This window comes from Dipodomys merriami, unplaced genomic scaffold (assembly GCF_024711535.1).
Source record: "Dipodomys merriami isolate MVZ:Mamm:240054 unplaced genomic scaffold, mDipMer1.0.p SCAF_12, whole genome shotgun sequence".
NCBI lineage: Eukaryota > Metazoa > Chordata > Mammalia > Rodentia > Heteromyidae > Dipodomys > Dipodomys merriami.
Window position 1 is genome coordinate 38,989,756 of NW_027202493.1, and position 22,979 is coordinate 39,012,734.

Sequence of the window (22,979 nt, forward strand, 5' to 3'; positions counted from 1 at the left end):
GCACACAGGCCCTGAGTTCAAGCCCCAGTACTAGCACAAAATAAAATACTTGTGTTTCCCTGTCCCCTCTCCCCAGGGCTTTTATGTTTGTGTTCCTTAGTGGTGAGGAATATCACCATGGCCACTTAGGACTATACTGTTTTATGTGGGCAAAAGGAAGCCATCCTCTTCACTGCCTTACTTTTCCTCTCTGTTCTCTTGTCAAAGCTCCTGAAAGGTGAAATCTTGCTGCTGCCTGAGCTTTCTTTCATGACTGGGATCCCAGAGAAGATGAAGAAGGACTTCAGAGCCATGAAGGTTGGAATCATGCTGTTCGTAGCAGAATATGCCTGCTTTGAGCAGTGATCTTTTCATAATACTTTGAGGGAGACCAGGGCCAGGTTCTGCTGTGACTCTAGCCTGCATTGCCATCTGGGCACATCTTTTCTTCCAGGCTCTAGGTTTTCTGTCTGTGAAACATGATCTTATCCCTTCCCCCACACAGTGTAAAGAGTGTGTCACAGTGTGTTAGAAGAGTAGAGGGCATTGAATTATAGAGCTTAAAGAACCCTTTCCTCATTAGTCAGATTGACAGTGGTTAATGATTGGTCACATGACCAAAGTGAAGTTTCTGAAGAATACCAAATAACTAACATTTCTGTAAAGGCTTTGAAGGTGTAGAGGAGATAGTGAAGCCTTAACTTACCACATAACACTAAATGTTGATGACTTATGCCTACTAGTTACTGAGAAGTAGAAATCAGGAGTATTTTGGTTTAAGGCTAGCCTGGGAAGAAAGCTGTGAGACCCCCCCCCCAACAGAAAAAAAGCTGTGCACTGTGATGCACACTTATCATCCAAGTTATGGGAGAAAGCATAAATAGCAGGATTGAACACAGTTCAAACCTGCCATAGCAAAAAGCAAGAACCCGTTTCATCAGAAAAAGCAGGTGTGGTGGTACATGCCTTCCAGCTATGGGAGGAATTGTAAAATATGTGGATTTCAGTCCATGCTGATTCAGAGAAAAATTGAGACCTTCATCTCAAAAATAATCAGCACACAAAGGACTGGAGACATGGCTCAAGTGGTAAAATGCCTGTTCAGTTAGTACATATCTCTTGAGTTCAAACTCTAGTACCTCCACCCCAAACAAAAACAAAATTAAAAGAAAAAAACAAGTGATAAGGGTAGACATTTATTGTACAAGACTAGCTGAGAGTCAGAGATGGCCACAGCAATCCCCTGGGCAAAATGTTAATTTTTACCACTGCTACCACTTAAGGTCTGTTCATGTTTGAACTGCTGTCTGCCACCCACCCAGATGCCACGTAGAATTTTTAATAACATCATAAAAAGCCTAACATAAAGCTGATGATCCTAGAGAGATTTCTTTCTTTCATTCTTGACTTCTGGTACTTCTGCTTTGCCTATGTAGGTCAAGGCCTCTTCCTTACAACCCTGGGTTGCCTAATGACTTTATGATCACAGAATTATCTACATAGCTCCAGGGACGTTCTAAATAGCAAATAGAAAAAAAGAACTCACTTACCTTCACACAAATCTTCATACCCACCTATTAGATAGCACCGAATAATTATTTAGAAAGTACCTGTTATTCATTGACACTATGACAGCTACTAGGCAGAAAATGCTTTGTGCTGTCATCAAATTGGTAGTGTAGAATGACAGACTCCAAGACTAATTGTCGTTTGCTATTCTGTTGTGTTTGGCTGGATGCTGGCATACAACTTTTTTTCTTGCCTTTCCCAAATTTTAGATATGTGTATCTAAAATTTTTGCTTCTCTTTCATAGAATCTCTTAGGAATATTTAAATTCAGATGATGTTTTTAGAAAGAGATAAAGACATCACAAGAGTGAAAGAGGCAACATTTTAAAATCTTTTCCATTATTAAATATTTAGCTTGACACTGGTAACTCATGCCTAATCCTCCCTGCTCTGGAGAATGAGATATGAGGATCGGGTTTGAAGTCAGCCTTGGCAGACAAATCCAGGAGGCTCTTATCTCCAGTTAGCCAGAAAAAAGCTGTAGCTCAAGTGGTAGACCACTCAGCCTTGAGTAGAAAGGCCAAGCAAGAGCACAAGGCTTTAAATTTGAGCCCAGTTCCAGCAAAAATAAAACAAAAACAATGAAGAACCCTTTATATCTCATTCACATTTCTGTGAAAGATTTATAAAAGTCATTAGAGATATTTGAAATTTTGTAATTATTTCAGTGAAAAGCAGGTTTCTTTTAGAAACATTTCGGCCATATTGGGATTTATTTAATTTCTTATGAAAAGAAATAATACGGGGCTGGGAAGGTGGCTCAGTGGTAGAGGGCTTGCCTTGCATGCTCGAGGCCCTGGGTTCGATTCCTCAGCACCACATAAGCAAAAAGAAAAAAGCCGGAAGTGGCGCTGTGGCTCAGGTGGTAGAGCGCTAGCCTTGAGCTGAAGAGCTGAGGGACAGCGCCCAGGCCCAGAGTTCAGGCCCCATGACCGGACCCAAAAAAAAAGAAAAGAAAAGAAAAGAAATAATACTTCTTATTTTTATTTAATTCAATTCAGGATTTGACTCAGCAGATCAACCTGAGCCCCAAACAGCACCATAATGCATTGGAATGCTTGCTGCAGAGAATTTCAGAGAATGAGGCAGCCAACAATGAGCTGATACGTTGGGGACTCTGTCTGGAGAAGGATGTACACAAGGTAAACCAGATGTGATGACGCAGCAAATGACGCTGACTGAGCCAAGGGTTAGAGAGCTTTGTGAGAGAGACATGGTGATAGCCTCCTGACCTGTCTTTAGTTTTTTAGGTTTTGCTTAGTCTTAAACTATTTTATCATCTTAGTCGTGGTACTTGAATTTCCTTGACTTAATTTGTGAGTGCCAATGCCAAAATTTTCTCCCTGTTGTATTTCCCATGGATCAGAGGATTTTCATTTCTGTCCAAACAAATAGCAAGAATAATATTGAGTTACAACTTACTTTAGTTTTTTAACCCAAATTATTACTTTTTGGTGCTACTGGGCTTTGAGTCAGGACATCATGCTTGTTTGGATGGCACTCTACCACTGGAGGGACACCTCCAGCCCTATTTTGTCTGGTTATTTTGGACATGAAGGCCTATAGATTTTTCTGCCTGAACAGAATTTTTTTTTCTTTATCAATAATTAACTTGAGTTTTCTTAAGTATACTATTTCTATTCTCCATATAGGCATAAGAGAGTCTCCAACTTGTGTGGTCTCATTGTTTTATGACATACAGTGTTATGTTTGTGCAGATTTGATCCACAGTGCAGAGGCTGCATGGGTGGTGCAAAGTCCTCAGGCTTTCATATTAACTATTTTGGCTTTGAATTCCAACTTTATTACCAAGTCATTTTGATAACTTTGAGCAAGCTGCTTTTAGCTTGTCTTAGTTTCCTTATCTGTAATGAGGATAATAATGGGTTGAAAGAATTAAGTAGGGTCTGGTGATATGGCTCAGTGGTAGGTAGAACACTTGCCTAGCTTGTATAAGGGCCTAGGTTCTATTTCCAGGAAGGAGACTGAAAGAAAAAAAAAAGGATAGGGCTGGAGTGTAGCCTATTTTTAACTTTATTGAGACATTTTGCCTTAGCTGAGCATAGTGATGCCTATAATTCCAGCACTTGGGAAGCTGAGGCAGAAGAATCATGAATTTAAGACAATGCTGGGCTACATCTTGACACTGTCTCAAAAAACAAACAAACAAAAAAAAACACAAGGAATTTTCTTTTCTTTTCTTTTTTGTTGGTTGTGGGACTTGAACTCAGGTCCTTGGCACTGTTCCTGAGCTTTTAAACTCAAGGCTAGAGCTCTACCACTTTGAGCCATAGTGCCACTTCCAGTTTTCTGGTGTTTAATTGGAGATAAAGAGTCTTGGGGACTTTCCTTCCTGGGCTGGCATCCTCAAATTTTAGCCTCCTAGGTAACTAGGATTACAGGTGTGAGCCACTGGTGCCCAGCAAGAAATTTTGCTTTAAATTTTCTCTTTTCAGTGTTTCCTCTAAAATACTTTTCAAAGATTGTATTCTTGGGACTCCTCTTTGAGACACCTCTCCTGATAGAGAGTTTCCACTACTTTATTTCACGGCTTTAATTGAACTTTTAAATAAACTTACTCTGTTTTCCACTATCTTAAAAAGACAATGTTTTCTATCTGGAGTAGTTCCTACCTAGACAGCACAAAGTCCTGAGTTTAAACCTCAGTATTGCCAATCAAAGAGAAGCAGACATACAGTGTTGTAAAAGGCCTTTCCGGAAACTCAATAGTAAAAGGAAGATATATACCTATAAGCATTTTATTTGTGTAGGCAGGCCTTTATTGACATGGACTTTCATTGCTAGAAGTTTTGTTTTTCTGCTATTCTTAAAAGTTGTAGCAAGGACAAGTTTATGTGATGAGCATCAGAGACAACCGTACCAATGATATATAGATTGCTCATGTCATACATACTTTATTTTATTTTTTTGTATAGATTGATGGACGTGTTCTACCAATGGAAAGAATTAACTTAAGAAATACTTCATTTATCACATCTCAGGACCTAAACTGGAGTAAGGAAGTAACCAGAGATGTTTCCATCTTGACTGTGAGTGATTTTTGAAGTGTTAAAGAAAGAACCATGCTCTGGGAAGGTGGATCAGTGGTAAAGTGCTTGCCTTGCATGCATGAGGCCCTGGGTTCGATACCTCAGCACCACATAGCAGAAAAAGCTGGAAGTGGCACTGTGGCTCAAGTGGTAGAGCACTAGCCTTGAGCTGAAGAGCTGAGGGACAGTGCCCAGGCCCAGAGTTCAGGCCCCACAACTGGCAAAAAAAAAAAAAAAAAGAAAGAAAGAACCAGTGGCTGGGAAAGTGGTCAGTGGTAGAGTGCTTGCCTTCCATGCATGAGGCCCTGGGTTTGATTCCTTAGCACCACAAAAAAAGCCGGAAATGGCTCCGTGGCTCAAGTGGTAGAGCCTTGAGCTAAAGAGCTGAGGGACAGCGCCTAGGCCCAGAGCTCAAGTCTCCGACACACAGACACACATACATACACTCACACACACACCACACACACACACACACACACACACACACACACACACACACACAGCACAAAGCTGGGCACTGGTGGCTCATGCCTGTAATTCTAGCTACTCAGGAGGCTGAGATCTGAGGATCATGGTTCAAAGCCAGCCTGGGTAGGGAAGTCCATGAGATTCTTATCTCCTATAAAGCACCAGAAAACCAGAAGTGGCTTTATGGCCCTAGTGGTAGAGCACTTGCCTTGAGCTGAGAGCTGAGGGACAGCGCCCAGGCCCAGAGTTCAAGCCCCCACAACTGCCCAAAAAAAAAAAAAAAAAAAAGAATAGGTGTTCCTCCCAAGTGTGGGAATTAGAAACAGAACATGATGTGGTATCCTCTTTTTAAGAGGAAGTTAACTGAAATCCACTTTGAATTGTTTCCTCTGCCACTTTTTTCTCAGCTTTCAGGCGTCTCTTTAGCTCATTCTTGCTCAGTTTCAGCTCGCCACCCACTTTCACATCTGCCTCCTGCAGCGTGGTCATCTCTCCCGGGAACCGATCCGAAAGTCTTGAATTGCTTCCTAATCAAGGTCTTTCCTACACAGCAATGAGGTAGCTGAGAGCTGGGAGCCCTCTGCCTGCCCACTGACTGGATAGAAGGACATATGTTGCCATGTTTCTCATTCCTTTCTCTTTCCTTATTTGCCTGAGGGTCACTGAAAGATGTATTTATTCATGAAAGAAGTCTACTGCCTGTGCCTCACAAGGCAAATAGTTCAATAACTATTTTCACAAAAGGAAAATATAGTATATGTTTATATGTTTTGAGCATCTTCATCTTTGTGGGCATTGTTAGGTTTTTAAAAAGAGGTAGCCGAGTAAGAACAGCACCAGCACACACGTGGTATTCAGGTAAGGGGTAGGTTTATTCAGTAGACCTGCTGGGACCAGGCAAGGTTGGCACTCCATGTGGCTGGGAAAGGCCTGGGAATGAGAGAGAGCTGGGAAAGAGGAAAGAGAGAGGAAAGAGCTAGAGAGAAAGCAGAGAGAGAGCTAGAATAGAACAGAGAGAGAGAGCCTGGGCCTGCGCTAGGCCTTATCTAGGGTTTGGGCGGGGAAAGGTGTGGCCACATCAAATTCAGATGTGACCTCAGCGGATGCAGATGTGACCTCTTCCAGGTGTCCCAGTTGCCTAGGTAACGCAGGTACTGGGTGGAGACTTTGCTATGAGGAGGGTGGAGTCTGCTAGCCATCCAGGAGCGGACCTTACAGTCATCTATAAAATACATAAGTTCATCTTTAAAGGTATATTGAAATATATTTAAAGAAAAATAAAAAATAGAAAAGAAAAGCACACTCAAGAATTTTCACAAGTGGGGCTGGGAAGGTGGTTCAGTGGTTGAGTGCTTGCCTTGCATGCATGAGACCCTGGGTTTGATTCCTCAGCACCACAAAAGCAGAAAAAGCTGTAAGTTGTGCTGTGGCTCAAGTGATAGAATGCTAGCCTTGAGCTGAAGAGCTGAGGGACAGTGACCAGGCCCAGAGTTCAGGCCCCACTACCAACCAAAAAAAAAAAAAAAGAATTTTCACAAGTTAAATCTATAATCAATACTAAAGATATAAAAACAGAAATGTCCCCAAAGCTGTCCTACATTCTTCTCTAGTTATTACCTTCCCTTTACCTACACACACACAAACACACACACACATTGTAAACTACTGTCCAGACTTAGTAAGGACATACGCTTCTTAGTAGTGAGCAAGGCTCATTTTGATTGTTTTTGTACTTTACATAAATGTAGAATCATAGAGTATGTCTGGTTTCCTTGTGTTCATGCATTTCATCTATATTATTGAGTATAATTCTCATTGCTGTATGGTATTTTGTGAAGACACTATGCCACAATTTACTGATGAATCTATGTGAATGATAAGCATTAGATAAAACAGGACTCAAGGAGTGAGAGTGAAGAGGCATTTATTTTCTGTAATAAAATATCCTCTAAAATCTTTTAAGTTGTAGGAAACTTTAAAAGTAGGATGTTGTTGTTCCTAGGTGCCCATGCATTTCTGGGCTCTTTTTTACCCAAAGAGAGCAATTGATCATGCCCGAGAATTGGTTAACATGTTAGAGAAGGTGGCTGGCCCCATCGGCATGCGCATAAATCCACCAACCTGTGTTGAACTGAAGGATGACCGGATAGAGACCTACATCAGAACCATCCAGTCCACATTGGGAGTAGAGGTAATAAGCTAACTTAACTGTAACTTATAGGATCTCTCTTTCAGAGTACTTGGATACTTAATTTTAAATTATCTTGGTTACTATTCTTCTATTAATAATATCATACTCATTTGCACATAAAACATTGAGCTTAGAAAGTATATTCTCTATGCCTTTTGTTTTTGGGTTTTTGTTTTGTTTATCCCAATCTTAGGGCTTGAACTCAGAACCTGGGCACTATCCCTTAGCTTTCATGCTCAATCTGGTACTCTACCACTTTATGCCACAGCTCCATTTCTGACTTTTTAGTAGCTAATTGGAAATAAGAGAATCACAGACTTTCCTGCCTTGGCTGACTTCGAACTGTGATCCTCAGATCTCAGCTTCCTGAATAGCTATGACTACAGGTGTGAGCCACCCATGTCTGGCCCCTTTGGTTATTTTTGTTTGTGGTAGGCTGTATTCTCCCCCCCTTCTCTCTTTCTCTCTCTCTCTACTTCTCCTTTTTCCTCTCCTCCCTCTCTTTCACTCCCTTCCTCTCTTTACTCTCTAACCTTTTTCATGTATAGCTAACTTAACTTTAGCTGGTTATCTGGAAAACATGTTGTACTCAGAAAGCAGCTTGGACCAGGTACCCTCTTGCACTATTCTGTACTGAGCTGCCACTTCTCTGGTTTGGCTCAAGATGTAAATTGTTCTAGTGAACAACTTGGCTGGTGGCCCATTACCTGAGTCCTAACACTGATCAGGAATGCTGGAGCCTGGGCACTCCCAACTCCAAGTTGAGGCTTCTCTTATCTGTATGTAAATAAAGTAGAGGAAGACTGGGGAGAGAACAAAGGCACAAGCAAGGTCTACAGAAGTAATTAGCTTATTCTGATAAGATCTATCCTGGAATTAGATTATCTGTGCCTGATAGCTTTCTCTTTTGACACACTTCTTTTGGTGTGTTGTTCAAGTTTTTTCTTTCTCTAAATAGGGTCACACTCTGTCATCTAGGCTGACCTAGAACTTTTATCTCAGGCTGGCCTCAAACTCTCAGACTCAGTAATTTTTCTGCTACCTCAACTTCCTCGAATAGCTGAGGCTAGAAGCATGTACTGTCCATAGCATGTTACTTCCTGTTGCTTGCATGTTTTCATCAGGATTTCCTCCTGACTTCCTATGCCTTCTATGTTCTCTGCAGCCAGGCCAATGATAAGTCCTTCCTTTCTAAAGGAATAGCTCAGTATGTCAGTTTAGTACATTCTGTTTTGGAGCTTCTTTCATTCTGAGTATGAGAATACAGTTTTCATATGAGATCCATTAATACTGTTTACCACCCTTCCTTTTTATTTATTTATTTTTTTGTTGGTGGTTGGGCTTGAACTCTGGGCTTGAGCACTGTCCCTGCGCTTTTCAGTTCAAGGCAAGAGTTCTAACGCTTGAGTCATAGCACCACTTCCGGTTTTCTAGTGGTTTATTGGATAAGAGTCTCATGGACTCTCCTGCCCAGACTGGCTTTGAACCAAGATCCTCAGATCTCAGCCTCCTGTGTAGCTAGGATTACAGGCGTGAGCCACCAGTGCCCGGCTACCCCCCCCTTCCTTATACTGGTATTGCTACAGTATCTCTCATCATCCAAACATTCTGTTTACTGTTCTCTTTGGGAGGGATCGTAAGCCCAGGTGTGCAGAAGTTATGTAAGAAACATGAAGCCCAGCACTGGTGGCTCATGTCTGTAATCCTATTATTCAGGAGGCTTAGATCTGAGGATCATGATTCAAAGCCAGCCTGGGCAGGAAAGTCCATGAGACTCTTATCTCCAATAAAGCACCAGAAAACTGGAAATGGCTCTGTGGCTCAAGTGATAAAGCGCTTGCCTTGAGCTGAAGAGCTGAGGGACAGTGCCCAGGCCCAGAGTTCAAGCCCCATGACCGACAGAAAAAAAAAAAAAGAAAAAAAAAGAAACATGAATAAGGTGGACCAAGAAAGGCCTGCAGTGAATTGAACAGGGTAATCTGTGTGACTAGAAATAAAAACCCTCTATTGCCAAATTAATAATTTTTTCTTTTTTAAAATTGTTATTATAAAGATAGTATACAGAGGTAAGTCAGGAAATTGAGTTAGTTTCTTTTTGGACAGTGTTACAGCTTCCCTCTCTCCCAGTTTTTCCTACTGCTCCCACCCCACAAATTATATAGTTCATTTCTAACATAGTGTCTAGTGAGTACCACTACCAAATTGATTTTTAATTTGTTCCCTTTTTAATGGAAACCAAAATTCTGGATTTGCATATATGTGAACCTTACTGTGTTTAAATGTTAAGTTTAAAGCAAACAGGACTGGAACATGGTAGAGTATTCACCTACCAGGTATATGGTTATTAATTCAATCCCCAATACCACTAAGACAGATAAGTAATTGGAAAGATAGATAGATAGATAGATAGATAGATAGATAGATAGATAGATAGATAGATAGATAGATAATATAGGTAGATAGTGGGGCCCTGGTGGCTTCGATCTGAGGTTTCGATCTGAGGATCACAGTTTGAAGCAAGCCAGAGCTGCGAAGTCTTGAGTCTCATCTCCAGTTACATACCAGAAAATCAGAAGTGGAGCTGTGGCTCAAAGAGATAGAGCTCAAGCAGAAGGAGCTCGGGGATAGCATCCAAGCCCAAAATAATAAATACATAAATGTAAAAAGGTAGATAAGTATATATAGAGATATGATAGATTAGGTAGATAGATGGAGAGAGAGAGGGAGGGAAAGAGAGAGAGATTTGCTGTGTTCAGCCTATTGGCTCATTGTGTTTAGCAGGTTCTATATGACTGAGTAATTGCTAGACTTTGATGTAATTGCTAGACTGTCGTCCTTTGAGAAGTCTTAACACCAGTCTTGATTAGGAGCAATTTACTACAGATTACTCTGTTTGGCAGTGCCTGGCATAAGAATCGACAAGCTAACTTCACTTGAGTGCTACTGACTTGAGAGATAGAGGTACGGAGAGAGATACAGTATTGCTTTCGGTATCATTTTCTCTCCCTAACCAGAAAGTAAGGAAGGACTACTGTGGATTTGTCAATAGCTTCATTCCTTCTGCATTTGTCTCTAAAGGAATGGAATCCTTAGCATAAAAGTAGTTGTTTAGTTCACTAAGAGAGTGGTACACATATTACAGGAATTGACTGCTGTAAATCAAAACCCTTGCATACTTTCAAGCCTGGTCCTTTCCCAGGACCTAAGATCACCCAGAAAATACATATTTGGTAGTGAGGGTTAGCACTAGGTAGCTAATCACAACATATTACCTGTCCGTTACAGAGCATTCTGAGCCAAATACTGAGTCAGATTCAACAGCCTTTTTCTGGGTGGAATGTCCACCCTCTTTCTTTCAGTTCCCTTAGTCCCATAAAAGTCCCAGACAGTTTAACTCCTGACTGTGTACACTTTCTCTCCCCCAGGGAAAGCTTCAGATGGTTGTGTGCATTATCATGGGCACACGAGATGATCTCTATGGGGCCATCAAGAAGTTGTGCTGTGTGCAGTCCCCAGTGCCTTCACAGGTAAGAGGAGACAACATTGCAGCCCCCCTGACTCTTGGGAAGAGGGGATATCTGTTCAAAAGGACAAAAATAGCTTTTAGAAGCCAGGCATCTTGTGCTGTAGGGCCCGTAAGGGTAATCTAGCAGGCAGTAGGAAGCTCTCCTTCCCCAAGTATATCCTCCCCAGTGATCCTTCTGCTTGATTGAGGGAGAGATACACTGTCTGCAAGTGATGGCTGCTTTTCCTAGAAGGTTTTAAAGAAAACCCACTCTGCAGGAGTTACTTTTGTAAATTTTCATTTGTTAGGGTTGTTTATTGGTTGTATGTCTTTGCAGGCATGAATGGCTAGAGACCCTAGAATTTAATTACTAATGCCAACTATTTTATTTACTAACTTGAGTTTCTTAAACAAATTTATTATATAGTATCCCTGATATTTATGGGATCCACATGATGGATTCACCAACTATAGATCAAAAATACTCATAAAGGGGCTGGGAAGCCCTGGGTTTCATTCCTCAGTATCACATAAACAGAAAAGGCCAGCAGTGGTGGTGTGGCTGAAATGGTGGAGTGCTAGCCTTGAGCATAGAGAGGCTCAGGGACAGAGCCTAGGTCCGGAGTTCAAGCCCTAGAAATGGGGGGGAAAAAAAACACAAAAAAAACAGAAAAACAGAAAAATTACATCTGGTCGGGCACTGGTGACTCATGCCTGTAATTCTAGCTACTCAGGAGGCTGAGATCTGAGGATCACAGTTCAAAGTTAGCCTTATCAGGAGAGTCTGTGAGACTGATTCCAATTAACAACCAGAAAGCTAAAAGTGGCATTATGGCTCAACGTGCTAGCCTTGAGCAGAAAAGCACTCAGGCCCCTGAGTTCAAGCCCCACAACCAAAAAAGAAGAATTACATCTGTACCAGACACGTAACAAACTTTTTTCTTTTGTGTTTATTCTCTAAACAATGCTGTATAACAGCTATTCGCACAGTTACATTGTATTAGGTGTAATGAATAACCTAGAGATGATTTAGAGTATATGTGAGGATGTGCACAGGTTACATGCAAATACTCTTGTATTATATGAAAGTGTTGAGCATCAGGAAGGTTTATATATGCATGTGGACATGGTGCTGAAATGAAAGACAACTTATTTTAAATTGTTCACCTTTTCTGAGAGACTGATGCTTTTTGCCTTTTCTTATATTTTTTGGTTCTTCATTGTAGGTCATCAATGTCCGAACCATTGGTCAGCCCACCAGGCTTCGGAGTGTGGCTCAGAAAATTTTACTTCAGATGAACTGCAAATTGGGTGGTGAGCTCTGGGGAGTGGATATTCCTCTGGTGAGTGATGCTGAGATGTGTCTTCATCATTCAGTTCAGCTGTCTAGTTATCCTTTCTTGCTTCTATGCTGAGAATGATCTTTTTATTTGTTTGTTTGTGCTGAAGTACTTTACCACTTGAGCTTTGCCCCCAGCCCTTTTTATTTGATTTTTCACATGGGGTCTCATACCTTTGCCTAAGGCCTATCGAAGACCTCACTCCTCCTACCTCTGCTTCTTGAGTAGCTAAGATTATAAGTCTGTGCCACCAAACCCAGCCCTAATAAAATGGTGAAAAAGAATAAAAATAAGACCTATATTTCATGATACATGAAAAATTAAATAAATTCACTTTTTATTGTCTTTAAATACAGTTTCACTGGAACATAGTATCCTGGTTTATATAATAGCTGTGACTGTTTTGTTACAAAGGTAGCATTGAATGCTTCCTGAAAGACTAAAGAGGTCACAGAGCCTATTAGGTCATTAGTCCTTTCTTGAAAAGTGTTTGTCCATCCTTGGTCTGGATCTGACTTTGGGCATCATGTTTAGGTAAAGTCAAGTTGATTGCACCATTTCTCTTTTTTCCCATGTGTAAAGTGTGGGGATGGGAGGATAATTGCTTTGGGGTTCAAATAATAGTTAAATATGGAGTAATAGATTTCCTTGATCTGAATTTGCTTTTGCTTTTGTTTCTTACTATAGAAAAAATTGATGGTGATTGGAATGGATGTTTACCATGATCCCAGTAGAGGCATGCGATCTGTGGTTGGTTTTGTTGCAAGCATCAATCTGTAAGTGCTAGCCATATTCTCTACTACATTTGATTGTCTATTTATTATAACTATAGAAGAAATGTTTTAAGTACTTGGTAGTTCAATATAAAGAATACTAACCTCCTTCCTTCTCTTATCTCTTAATGTGATACTTGTTTGTGGCCTACTTATCAAACTTGCCCCAGGTGCAAGTTTGCTCCCTGCATTGTTGATTGTTTTCTACCTAGAAATAAGGTATTTTTGTTTGTTATAATTACAAAAATGTAAGGTATGTTTCTTCCAAATATCTGCAGAAATCTAGAAAAAGTTCCTCATGGTTCATCTCTTGTTAACTACCATCAAAAGTTTGATGTGTGTGTACTTTCCAATTCTTATGTATTTACACAGTTGTATAAATACAGAATATACAGTCATATGTTGCTTAAGTGATTTCATCATTGCATGGATATTAGTAATGTGTACTTACACAAACTGTGATGGTCATGGCATCAGGAGGAGATAGAAACTTTAAGGGACCATTGTCAAATATGCAGTTGTGGTGTATGACTCTTATGTGTGTGTGGGGGGGGGGCAGATGCACACACATGTATACTGATTTATTTACACAAATGAGATATACATATTTTTCCTCAAGTTCTAGTTTTTTCAGTGCTGGGGATAGAACCCAGGGCTTAGTACATGCTAGACAAGCAAGTACTCAACTACTGAGCCCACTACTCAATTTCTTAGTTTCTTTTATGCACTTAGACTATGTATTTTGAATATTTTCCATTTCAATAACAGCTCAGACAAGTCTTTTCAGCTGCTACACAGAATTCAGTTATTAATATTTTCTATTGGAAACATTTTTGTAGGAAATAACTACAATTATATTTATTTTGTATTCTGTATGACTTAAGTATGTCTTCCCAGATCACTATATGTTCTTTTTTTTTTTTGTCGGCCGTGGGGCTTGAACTCTGGGCCTGGGCGCTGTCCCTCAGCTCTTCAGCTCAAGGCGAGCGCTCTACCACTTGAGCTACAGCGCCACTTCCGGTTTTCTGGTGGTTTATTGGAGATAGGAGTCTCACGGTCTCTCCTGCCCGGGCTGGCTTTGAACCGCGATCCTCAGATCTCAGCCTCCTGAGTAGCTAGGATTACAGGCGTGAGCCACCAGCGCCCGGCTCACTATATGTTCTTATATTCAACACAAATAAATATTCTAGGCAGTGTTTGTTGGGTTGATCAAGAGAGAAACCTGTGTATGTGAACAGCAGACCCTGGCCTTCTTCGTGTCTATTCATCTTCCTCTCTCTCTCTCCATACCACCCTGCTTAGCACCCTCACTAAGTGGTATTCGAGAGTCGTGTTCCAGATACCTCATCAGGAGATTGTGGATAGCCTGAAACTGTGCCTGATGGACTCCTTGAGAAAGTACTATGAGGTGAGGAGAACAGAAATCTTACCATTTGGAAGGTTTTAAGGACTATCTACCGAAACTCTTTTTGTTTTGTTTTATGCTGGTTATTGGGGCTTCAACTCAGCCCCTGGGCCAGGGGCTTCAACTTAAGCTGTACCTCTACGTCCAGCTTTTTGATGGTTAATTTTCTTCCTGGGCTGGCTTTGAACCACAATCCTCATCTCTCAGCCACCAGAATAGCTAGAAGTCCAGGTATATGTAACAAGGGCCCAGTTATATCTGAACTCTTGAACAGTATTCTGGTGTAGTGGAAGGATCTCAAATCAAAGGCTAGTCTCTTTTGAAAGAGTTATTGCCCAACAAGCTCAGTTCTCCTTTTAGGCTTCTGCTTGTGTAGATCAGTCCAAAGAGCCTAATGCCTCAATTCAGTTTGGTAAGTAGTAATTATTTCCCTGATTGTCAACCTGATGGCTGTAGATATAATCTTCATGTTCTTATCAAAGAATTAAGGGTAAATTTCAGCAATTAAAGTAGCTTATGAATTTACTCAGCTTTTTATGACTATCATTAGGTGCTGACTCTCTTCATTTTGGTCTAAGACAAAGGTATCCCTATAAACCACTTCCCTGTAAAAGAACTCCAAAGAATGCTAACCATGGAGAATTACTGTCATTAAGTTAATAATTAGGTCTGGAACAGTGAGCAAGCACTGTACTGTTGTTGTTTTTTTTTTTTTTTTTTTTTGCCAGTCCTAGGCCTTGAACTCAGGGCCTGGTTTCTATCCCTGAGCCGCTCTGTGCTCGAGCCTAGCACTCTACTACTTGAGTCACAGCACCACTTCTGGCTTCTTCTGCTTATGTGGCACTGAGGACTCAAACCCAGGGCTTCATGCCTGTTAGGCAAGCACTCTACTATAAGCCACATTCCCAGCCCAGTACTGGCTTTTGCTTTGGTCAGTACAGTACATCAAAGGAAGCACTGAGATGTGCTTGTAGGTCCAGGGCTAGTCCTTTATGTAGAAATTAGAGAGTCTGATACCATTTGTGTCTTTTTTCTTTTCCCATGCTTATAATATTGGGGCTTCAGCTCAAAGCCTCATACTCTTGCTTGGCTTTTTTTTTTTTTTTTTGCTCAAGGCTGGTGCTCTACCACTTGAACTATACATCTACTTCTGGCTTTTTACTGGCTAACTGGAAAAATATTTTATCACATTTGTTTGCCTGGTCTGGCTTCAGAACTCAGCCCATTGAGTAGTTAGAATTACAGATGTGTGCCACTGTGTCTGGCTGTTTGTTTTTAAAAACAGTTATTGTTTGTGTTTATATGTTTTAATTTTTATTATAAAATGGGTAATATACAGAGGAGTTATAGTTACATAAGTCTGTGTGTGTTTGTTTAACAAATACTGGCATGACAAGGTTAGGAAACCCTGAGTTGTGGCCTGACACCTTAAGAGTCACACTTTTTATAAAGATTGTTATTGGAGGCAGGAGGTAACTGAAGTTCTTTTGTGGAAGAGGAGGAAGAAGATGCTAGCCTTCTCTCTCCACAGAACAGTACCCCAAACTAGGCAGTAATTCCAGTTTCTGTGAAGATAAAATATATGTTGTAAATGTTGGAGTACTTGACATTTTTTAGCACAAAAAAGAGGGAAGCCAGGTGCTGGTGGCTCACACTTGTAATCCTAGTACTCAGGAGGCTGAGATCTGAGGATCGCGGTTCAAAGCCAGCCCAGGCAGGAAAGTCCATGAGACTCTTTTTTTTTTTTTGGTCAGTCGTGGGGCTTGAACTCTGGGCCTGGGCGCTGTCCCTCAGCTCTTCAGCTCAAGGCGAGCGCTCTACCACTTGAGCTACAGCGCCACTTCCGGTTTTCTGGTGGTTTATTGGAGATAGGAGTCTCACGGTCTCTCCTGCCCTGGCTGGCTTTGATCCTCGATCCTCAGATCTCAGCCTCCTGAGTAGCTAGGATTACTGGCGTGAGCCACCAGCACCTGGCTCCATGAGACTCTTATCTCCAATAAATCACTAGAAAACCAGAAGTAGCACTGTGGCTCAAGCAATGGACCACTCGCCTTGAGCTGAAGAGCTGAGGGACAGCAACCAAGTCCAGAGTTCAAGCCCCATGACTGACAAAAAAAAAAAAAAAAAAAAGAGGGAAACACAGACTTAAACTTCCAAGAGATTCTAGGTGATTTTTTTTTTTTTGGTCATGGGGCTTGAACTCTTGGCCTGGGCGCTGTCCCTCAGCTCTTCAGCTCAAGGTGAGTACTCTGCCACTTGAGCCACAGCGCCACTTCTGGTTTCCTGAGTGGTTTATTGGAGATAGGAGTCTCACAGCTTTTCCTGCCTGGGCTGGCTTTGAACCGTGATCCTTAGATCTCAACCTCCTGAGTAGCTAGGATTACAGGTGTGAGGCACCAGCGCCCAGCTTTAAGTGATTATTTTTAACCAGAGTTCTTTGAAATCAAATTTTCATGTAACGAATAGTGAATATACGTAAATAATTCTTAAATCAAATTCATAATTTAGCTCTTGAGAGGAAATGTGAACAAAAACCTAGAATGAGCACATTTGGATCAAAACTAAAATTAAACGGAAGTACTTTTTTCCAGAAGAGAGGGGAGTACTAGGGTTTGAATGCTTGCTAAACTGGTGCTCTACCACCTGAGCCACACCTTCATCCATCCAAAGTACTTGCAAGTGGATGTGTAGGTTAAAATGGAACCGAACTATTTTCTGGACTATTTGAACACAACCTGAGCATAATTACATTCCCCAAACGGGGAAACAGTTATTCTTTAAACTGATTTGAGCCAGCATTTAATTAGCTACAGTACAAATATTTCACATTACCACCAGATTGTAGAATAATATTTAGTAAAAGAACCCTTCTACTTGTCAACAGCTTTGGGTATTATAAGTATGTCAAATGCAAGGATGGTAGATGTGTGGCATGTGTGTTCATTTGTTAGAATTTTTCAGACATTTTAGTGTTCTTTGCCTAGACGGTTATTAATATTAAATCCAAGTATAAGGAGGACTGACTCAGCCCATAATTTTCTTGTTGTTCCCTTTAACTTATTCACTTTGATGATATGCTTTATGCCTGTGACTCACACCTTGCTGTTCCTTTCATACTTTATAACACCCGGCCCGTTTTACTACCCTGAGAAAACCTAGAAATGACTAGAAGCTTTTTAATCCCTGCCTATCAAGTACGTAGCTCTAGGGCCAACTGTCAGAGGCATCTACTACCAGGTCTCCAGGCTACACAATTTGAATGTGTCCTATCAGTCATTTCATCCAAGTGAACCATATTTCAGGTGAACCATTGTCTACCTGAAAAGATTGTTATGTACCGTGATGGAGTGTCGGATGGCCAGCTAAAGACAGTTGCCAACTATGAGATTCCTCAGCTGCAGAAGTGTTTTGAATCTTTTGAGAATTACCAGCCCAAGATGGTGGTGTTTGTAGTTCAGAAGAAAATCAGCACCAATCTGTATCTTGCTACCTCCAAGGACTTTGTGACTCCATCCCCAGGGACTGTGGTTGATCACACGATAACAAGCTGTGAGTGGTAAGTTAGCAAAAAGGTAGTTCCTTGTGTGGGAAAGAATACATTGCTGAGTATTGCCTGGACAGGTGTACAATGGAATCTTAAGAGATTTGTACTGTTAAAAAATAAGGCCTAGGCTAGAGATGCAGCTCAGAATCACTTGCCTACCATGAGTGCTATCCCAGCAACACATTATTGCACATAGGTGTACACATACACACAAGTTTTTTTTTTAATTTAGCCAAGTTTATGGTCAGAGAAATTTTTCATGAGATAGGCAGTACAGAGAACTCTACCCAGCAGCCTGGACATACGAACTTGCTTAAAATATAAATAGCAAAGCTTTTACCTCTTAGGTATAATTTATTCCTCCCTTCCTCCCTCCCTCCCTTCCTTCTTTTTTTAAAAATTGAGACAATCTGGCCATGTTGTTCAAGTTGGCTTGTAACTTTGCAGTACTCTTGTCTCAGCCTTCCAAGTTGCTGCAATTACAGGCATGTACCATCATGCCCAGCTCAGTATAAAATATTGAACATACATTCCTTTCCTAAAACAGCATATGCTTAAGAAACCCCTTACTTAAGGAGTTTCTAACGTGATAAGCAAGGAGGCCTATGTTCTAATCTTGGTTTGGTTCTTGTGTGTTCTTGATCCAGTCATTTATGTCTCTGAGACTTTGGTGAAAGATGCCCAAGATCCTTTGCAGTGCTCTCTGACCAAATCCAACTATCTGTTCATTAACTGGTACTTTTCCTGACTAGGGTGGATTTCTACCTTCTTGCACATCACGTGCGGCAAGGCTGTGGCATTCCTACACATTATGTCTGTGTTCTCAACACTGCAAACCTGAGCCCTGATCACATGCAGAGGTGAGTCTATCAGGAACTCTCTCTCACTGTAATAATTCAGACCAGCTGGCTAAGGTGAGGTTACTGTCTCTGCTAATAAATATTTTTACTCCTCGCCTTTTTTCACGTCTTTTGTTTTTGTGTTTGTGTTTTGGTGCCAATCCTGGGGCTTAAACTCAAGACCTGGTGCTGTCCCTGACTTTTTGCTCCAGTCTATCACTCTTCCACTTGAGCCACAGCTCCACTCCTAGATTTTTGGTGGTAAATTGGAGATAAGAATCTCACCGACGTTTCATGCCTGGATGGCTTTAAACAGCGATTCTCAGATCTCAGCTTCCTGAGTAGCTAGGATTACAAGGCATGAGTTGCCAGAGCCCAGCCTCAGATCTTTGAATAGTATATGTTTTTAAGGAGTGTTTGATAATCCTAATTCTACATTAAAATGAGTTGAAGAGCCTTGGTAAAAATGCTGATGCCAGACTTCCAATCAGAACACCTTAAGGCGTGCGTGCGTGCGTGCGAGCGTGCGTGCGTGCGTGCGTGCGTGCGTGCGTGAGTGTGTGCGCGTGTGTGTGTGTGTGTTGCTGCTGTTGTTTTGTTTTTTTCTTTTTAGGTCTGAGACCAGGGCTTGACCTGATGCTTTTACTCATTAACTGACACTCTGCCAACTGAGCCATGCCTCCAACCTTTGTTATTTATTTTTGCCAGTACCAGGCCTTGAACTCAGCGCATTACATTCTTCATTGGTTTGGCTTTTTCACTCACAGCTGGCCTACTCTACCAATTGAGTCATGCCTCCAGTCCACCATTGGCTGGTTAATTGGAGATGGGTCTGAAGACTTTTCTGCTGACCCTGGCTTCAAACCTCCATATTCAGATCTTAGCCTCCTGAGTAGATAGAATAACAGGCATGTGGCACTAATGCCTGGCTGTCTTATGTTTTTTAAACAGGGAGGATCTCGCTGTGTTGCCCAGGTTGCTCCAAATTCTGGGCTCAATCAGTCCTTCCTCATCAGCCTCTACCAAGTAGCTGGGAATACAGATACATGCTTCCAGGTCCCCTAGCATTGTTATTAAAAACTTTTCCAGGTTACTAAGGTTTGGGACCCACTGTCTTTAAGTTCAGAGTATATAAATACTCTAGAAGGTACTCCTTCTGCTGACTTTGCCTACAGACAAAAAAAAGTGTTCTCTGGCCTGGGAATGTGGGTGCTTAGTGGTAGAGTACTTGCCTGGTATGTATGAAGCCCCGGGTTTGACTTCTCAGTATGACAAAAACAGAAGAGTGGCTCTGTGACTCAAGTGGTAAAGTGTTAGCCTTGAGCAAAAGAAGCTCAGGGACAGGACCCAGGCCCTGAGTTTACGCCCCAGGACTGGCCAAAAAAAAAAAAAAAGTTTTCTCTGCATGTTGATTTGATTTTCTTACTTTAATATACAAACAGGAGATAATTAGAAATGAGAGGCTTTACCCATCCTCTGACTTAGAAAGAATGGAATCATGTATTCCAGGGTTCACCAGTTGGTAGTGAATGCATTGTGTTACATCCCCAAGCATTATCCTACCCTGAAATGGAGGTGGAGGGTGATAAGGATCATACTTTATTCTTGCCTTACAGGTTGACTTTCAAACTATGCCACATGTACTGGAATTGGCCTGGTACCATCAGAGTTCCAGCTCCTTGCAAGTATGCCCACAAGCTAGCTTTCCTGTCTGGACAGATCTTACATCAGGAACCAGCTATCCAGCTGTGTGAGAACCTGTTCTTCTTGTGATGGCAGCCTAGGAATAGGCTGGCAAGGAAAAATTGGACTTCTAACTCAGCTGTATCTCTTACAGAATTGACATACCAGAGTGGCATTTATGTCAGCATTCATTCTTTGCTTTCTCCAACCTTGTAGAATAAGGTTTCTTTTTTGTGTGTTAAAATCTGATACCAACAAGAAGCAAGTTTCTTAGTCTCAGATATAAATGAGCTTGCTGCCAATGGTACTGCAGTACTGCTACTGCTTAGAGTGGTATGAATGCAGGATGGGCCATTAAGAACTTCCCAAGGTAGATAGATGTATGTTTATCATGTGGAAGGCCCCAAATATCTCATATGTCAGTAAAGAGCTCCCAAGACAATATGAGCTTTTTTGGCCAGTAGAGACAGCACTTACACCTAGAAGTTGTGCTCAGAATTACTGCCATTTCTAGTGTCATAGGTGATAATGAAGTCATTGCAAATGTCTTAAGAGAGTTACTTTATTTGAGCAACTGAAACAGTTAAAAATTAGTCTGTAAGGCAGAGTTTTTCAGAGATCTTGCTGTTGCTGACATCTGTGGAAGGCATGTAGTAAAATAGTTTGTGGCACGGTCAGGCAGGCCCTTGCTGTCTAACCTTTCCTGGAGAGGAGCTTAATGACACCTGTAATAACTTAGTTTAAAAGTAGCTTGCAGCTATGCCTTGGCTTTCTGAATGTTTAGCTGAACCTTTTCTGACCATTTTGGTTACTATGTACTATATTACTTTCTTGCTCCTCCAACACACACATTGAAAAGGTAGGTTTGTAAGGCAGAGTTTGCTCTTTGTGACTGGTCTGCAGTAAGTTTCAGGGGTTTTTCTTTTTGTTTTTGTTTTTTTGCTGGTCCTGGGGCTTGAACTCAAGGTCTGAGCACTGTCTCTGACCTTCTTTTGCTCAAGGCTAGCATTCTACCACTTGAGCCACAGAGCCACTTCTGGCTCTTCTGGCTTTTTCTGTTTTTATGTGGTAGTGAGGAATCAAACTCAGGGCTTCATGCATGCTAGGCAAGCACTCTACTACTAAGTCATATTCCCAGCCCCAAGTTTGAGTTTTTAAGTAACAATTTCAACAGAAAAGAATGGAGCAGTTAGGAGAGTTCCGGGTAGTTTTGAGTTTTTATTGACCCTTTCTTGGAGGTGCATAGCCTTTGCTTTTGTATTGTCTGTGAGATAGAACATTTCTCTTGCAAATGAAGCTCTTGCAGCTGTGGGCTCACTTAACTAGGAGTTTTCCAGAATCCAGAAGCCATCTGGGTAAAACTAGACACTCTTGCAAAGTGTAGACTGTAGTCACCAGACCTTTGAATCTCAGTGTTGTGAGGAAGCGATGGTTTTCTGCGTGGCTCTCCCCAGTCCTGTCTCAAAACCATCCAGCTCTTTCAGGCTAACTACCATCTCTGTTTTACTGGACTTTCAAAGCGAAATTATTTAACATTTTCAAATTTCTATTTCTTTATTCATGTTTTTATATGATGGAAAAAGAGGAGATAGAGCAGAAATGCTCATTTTAAATGACAGAGTACTGGTGCTAGGAATTTAGCTTAGTGGTACAACATTTACCTAGCCAGGTGCAAGGCCCAGGTTCAATCTGCAGCACTGGAAATACAATATGGAAAAATAAAACAAGAGTGTATAGAAAAAGGTTAGCCTTTAACGCTATCTCAGAGAAGAGACTAGACTGGAGATACAGCTCAGTGGTAGAGTGCTTGCCTAGCATATGCAAGGCCTTGGGTTTCATCCCTGGTACAGCAAGAAAAGAAAAGAAAAAAGACACCAAGTAAGCTTTATCTATTGCAACACCAAGAGGCTGGGAAGGGATGAGCATGGATGGTCCTCAGGTGCACTCCTGGTTTTAGTTGGAGCCCCCTTACTGAGGCAAGGCTCAGACTTGGAATTTAAAAGCACTGAGCCCAAAGAGATTGCACCACTGATCTCTGGCTGAACAGCCCCATTTTCTCATTTTCTTTGGAAGCATTTTGAATTTCTCTTTTAAAGTTGGATTTCCTAATAGTCTTTTTCTCTTAATCAGAACAAATACTTGAATATAATGCCTAATATCTCCACTTTTTACTCCTAGTGTTCTATTCATGTGTTTTCAGTTTCAATGTCAAATAGTTGGGTTAACATAAGGTGGGAAATAAAAACAAATTTGTATAAATGTGTAATTTGTTGGAAAGTGTTATTTATATGTCAAATATATACAGTTCCTTTTCCTTCAGAGAGCTGTACCACCAGATTGTCCATTATTCTGCAAGCCAGGTGCACTTGTGTTAGCCAGGTAATTTCACCCTGAGCAGGGCAGGAATGCTTAACCAGAAAACATTCTGGCAGTCTAATCTCAGAGACCAATGAGGCATATACATTTTATGTGTGGTTTCTCTTCCCATAGGTTCCGTTTGCCTGGGAGAGTCAGTTAATGTCCAAGCGTGGCTCTCCACCCTTTATGAAATGTCTGTCCTTTACCTAGACTTTCTGGTGTATCTGCTTCCTTTTTCTGCCCGTTGGCTTTACCATTATACCTGTCAACAAAAC

At 41.3% G+C, this 22,979-nt stretch overlaps 1 protein-coding gene across 2 annotated transcripts in view; it reads left to right on the plus strand.

The window, feature by feature from the left end:
• Window positions 1-22,593, plus strand: part of Piwil2 (piwi like RNA-mediated gene silencing 2) — a 39,804-nt gene extending 17,211 nt beyond the window's left edge. For both annotated transcript variants that reach the window (XM_070016609.1, XM_070016610.1), the window contains exons 13-23: window positions 208-297; window positions 2,550-2,690; window positions 4,485-4,598; window positions 7,069-7,257; window positions 10,683-10,784; window positions 11,989-12,105; window positions 12,790-12,878; window positions 14,178-14,283; window positions 17,583-17,836; window positions 18,577-18,684; window positions 20,280-22,593. In XM_070016609.1, the coding sequence (XP_069872710.1) occupies window positions 208-297; window positions 2,550-2,690; window positions 4,485-4,598; window positions 7,069-7,257; window positions 10,683-10,784; window positions 11,989-12,105; window positions 12,790-12,878; window positions 14,178-14,283; window positions 17,583-17,836; window positions 18,577-18,684; window positions 20,280-20,436 (1,467 nt within the window). In that variant the 3' untranslated portion in view covers window positions 20,437-22,593. The remainder of the gene's footprint in view (window positions 1-207; window positions 298-2,549; window positions 2,691-4,484; window positions 4,599-7,068; window positions 7,258-10,682; window positions 10,785-11,988; window positions 12,106-12,789; window positions 12,879-14,177; window positions 14,284-17,582; window positions 17,837-18,576; window positions 18,685-20,279) is intronic.
• Window positions 22,594-22,979: the final 386 nt, after the last annotated feature.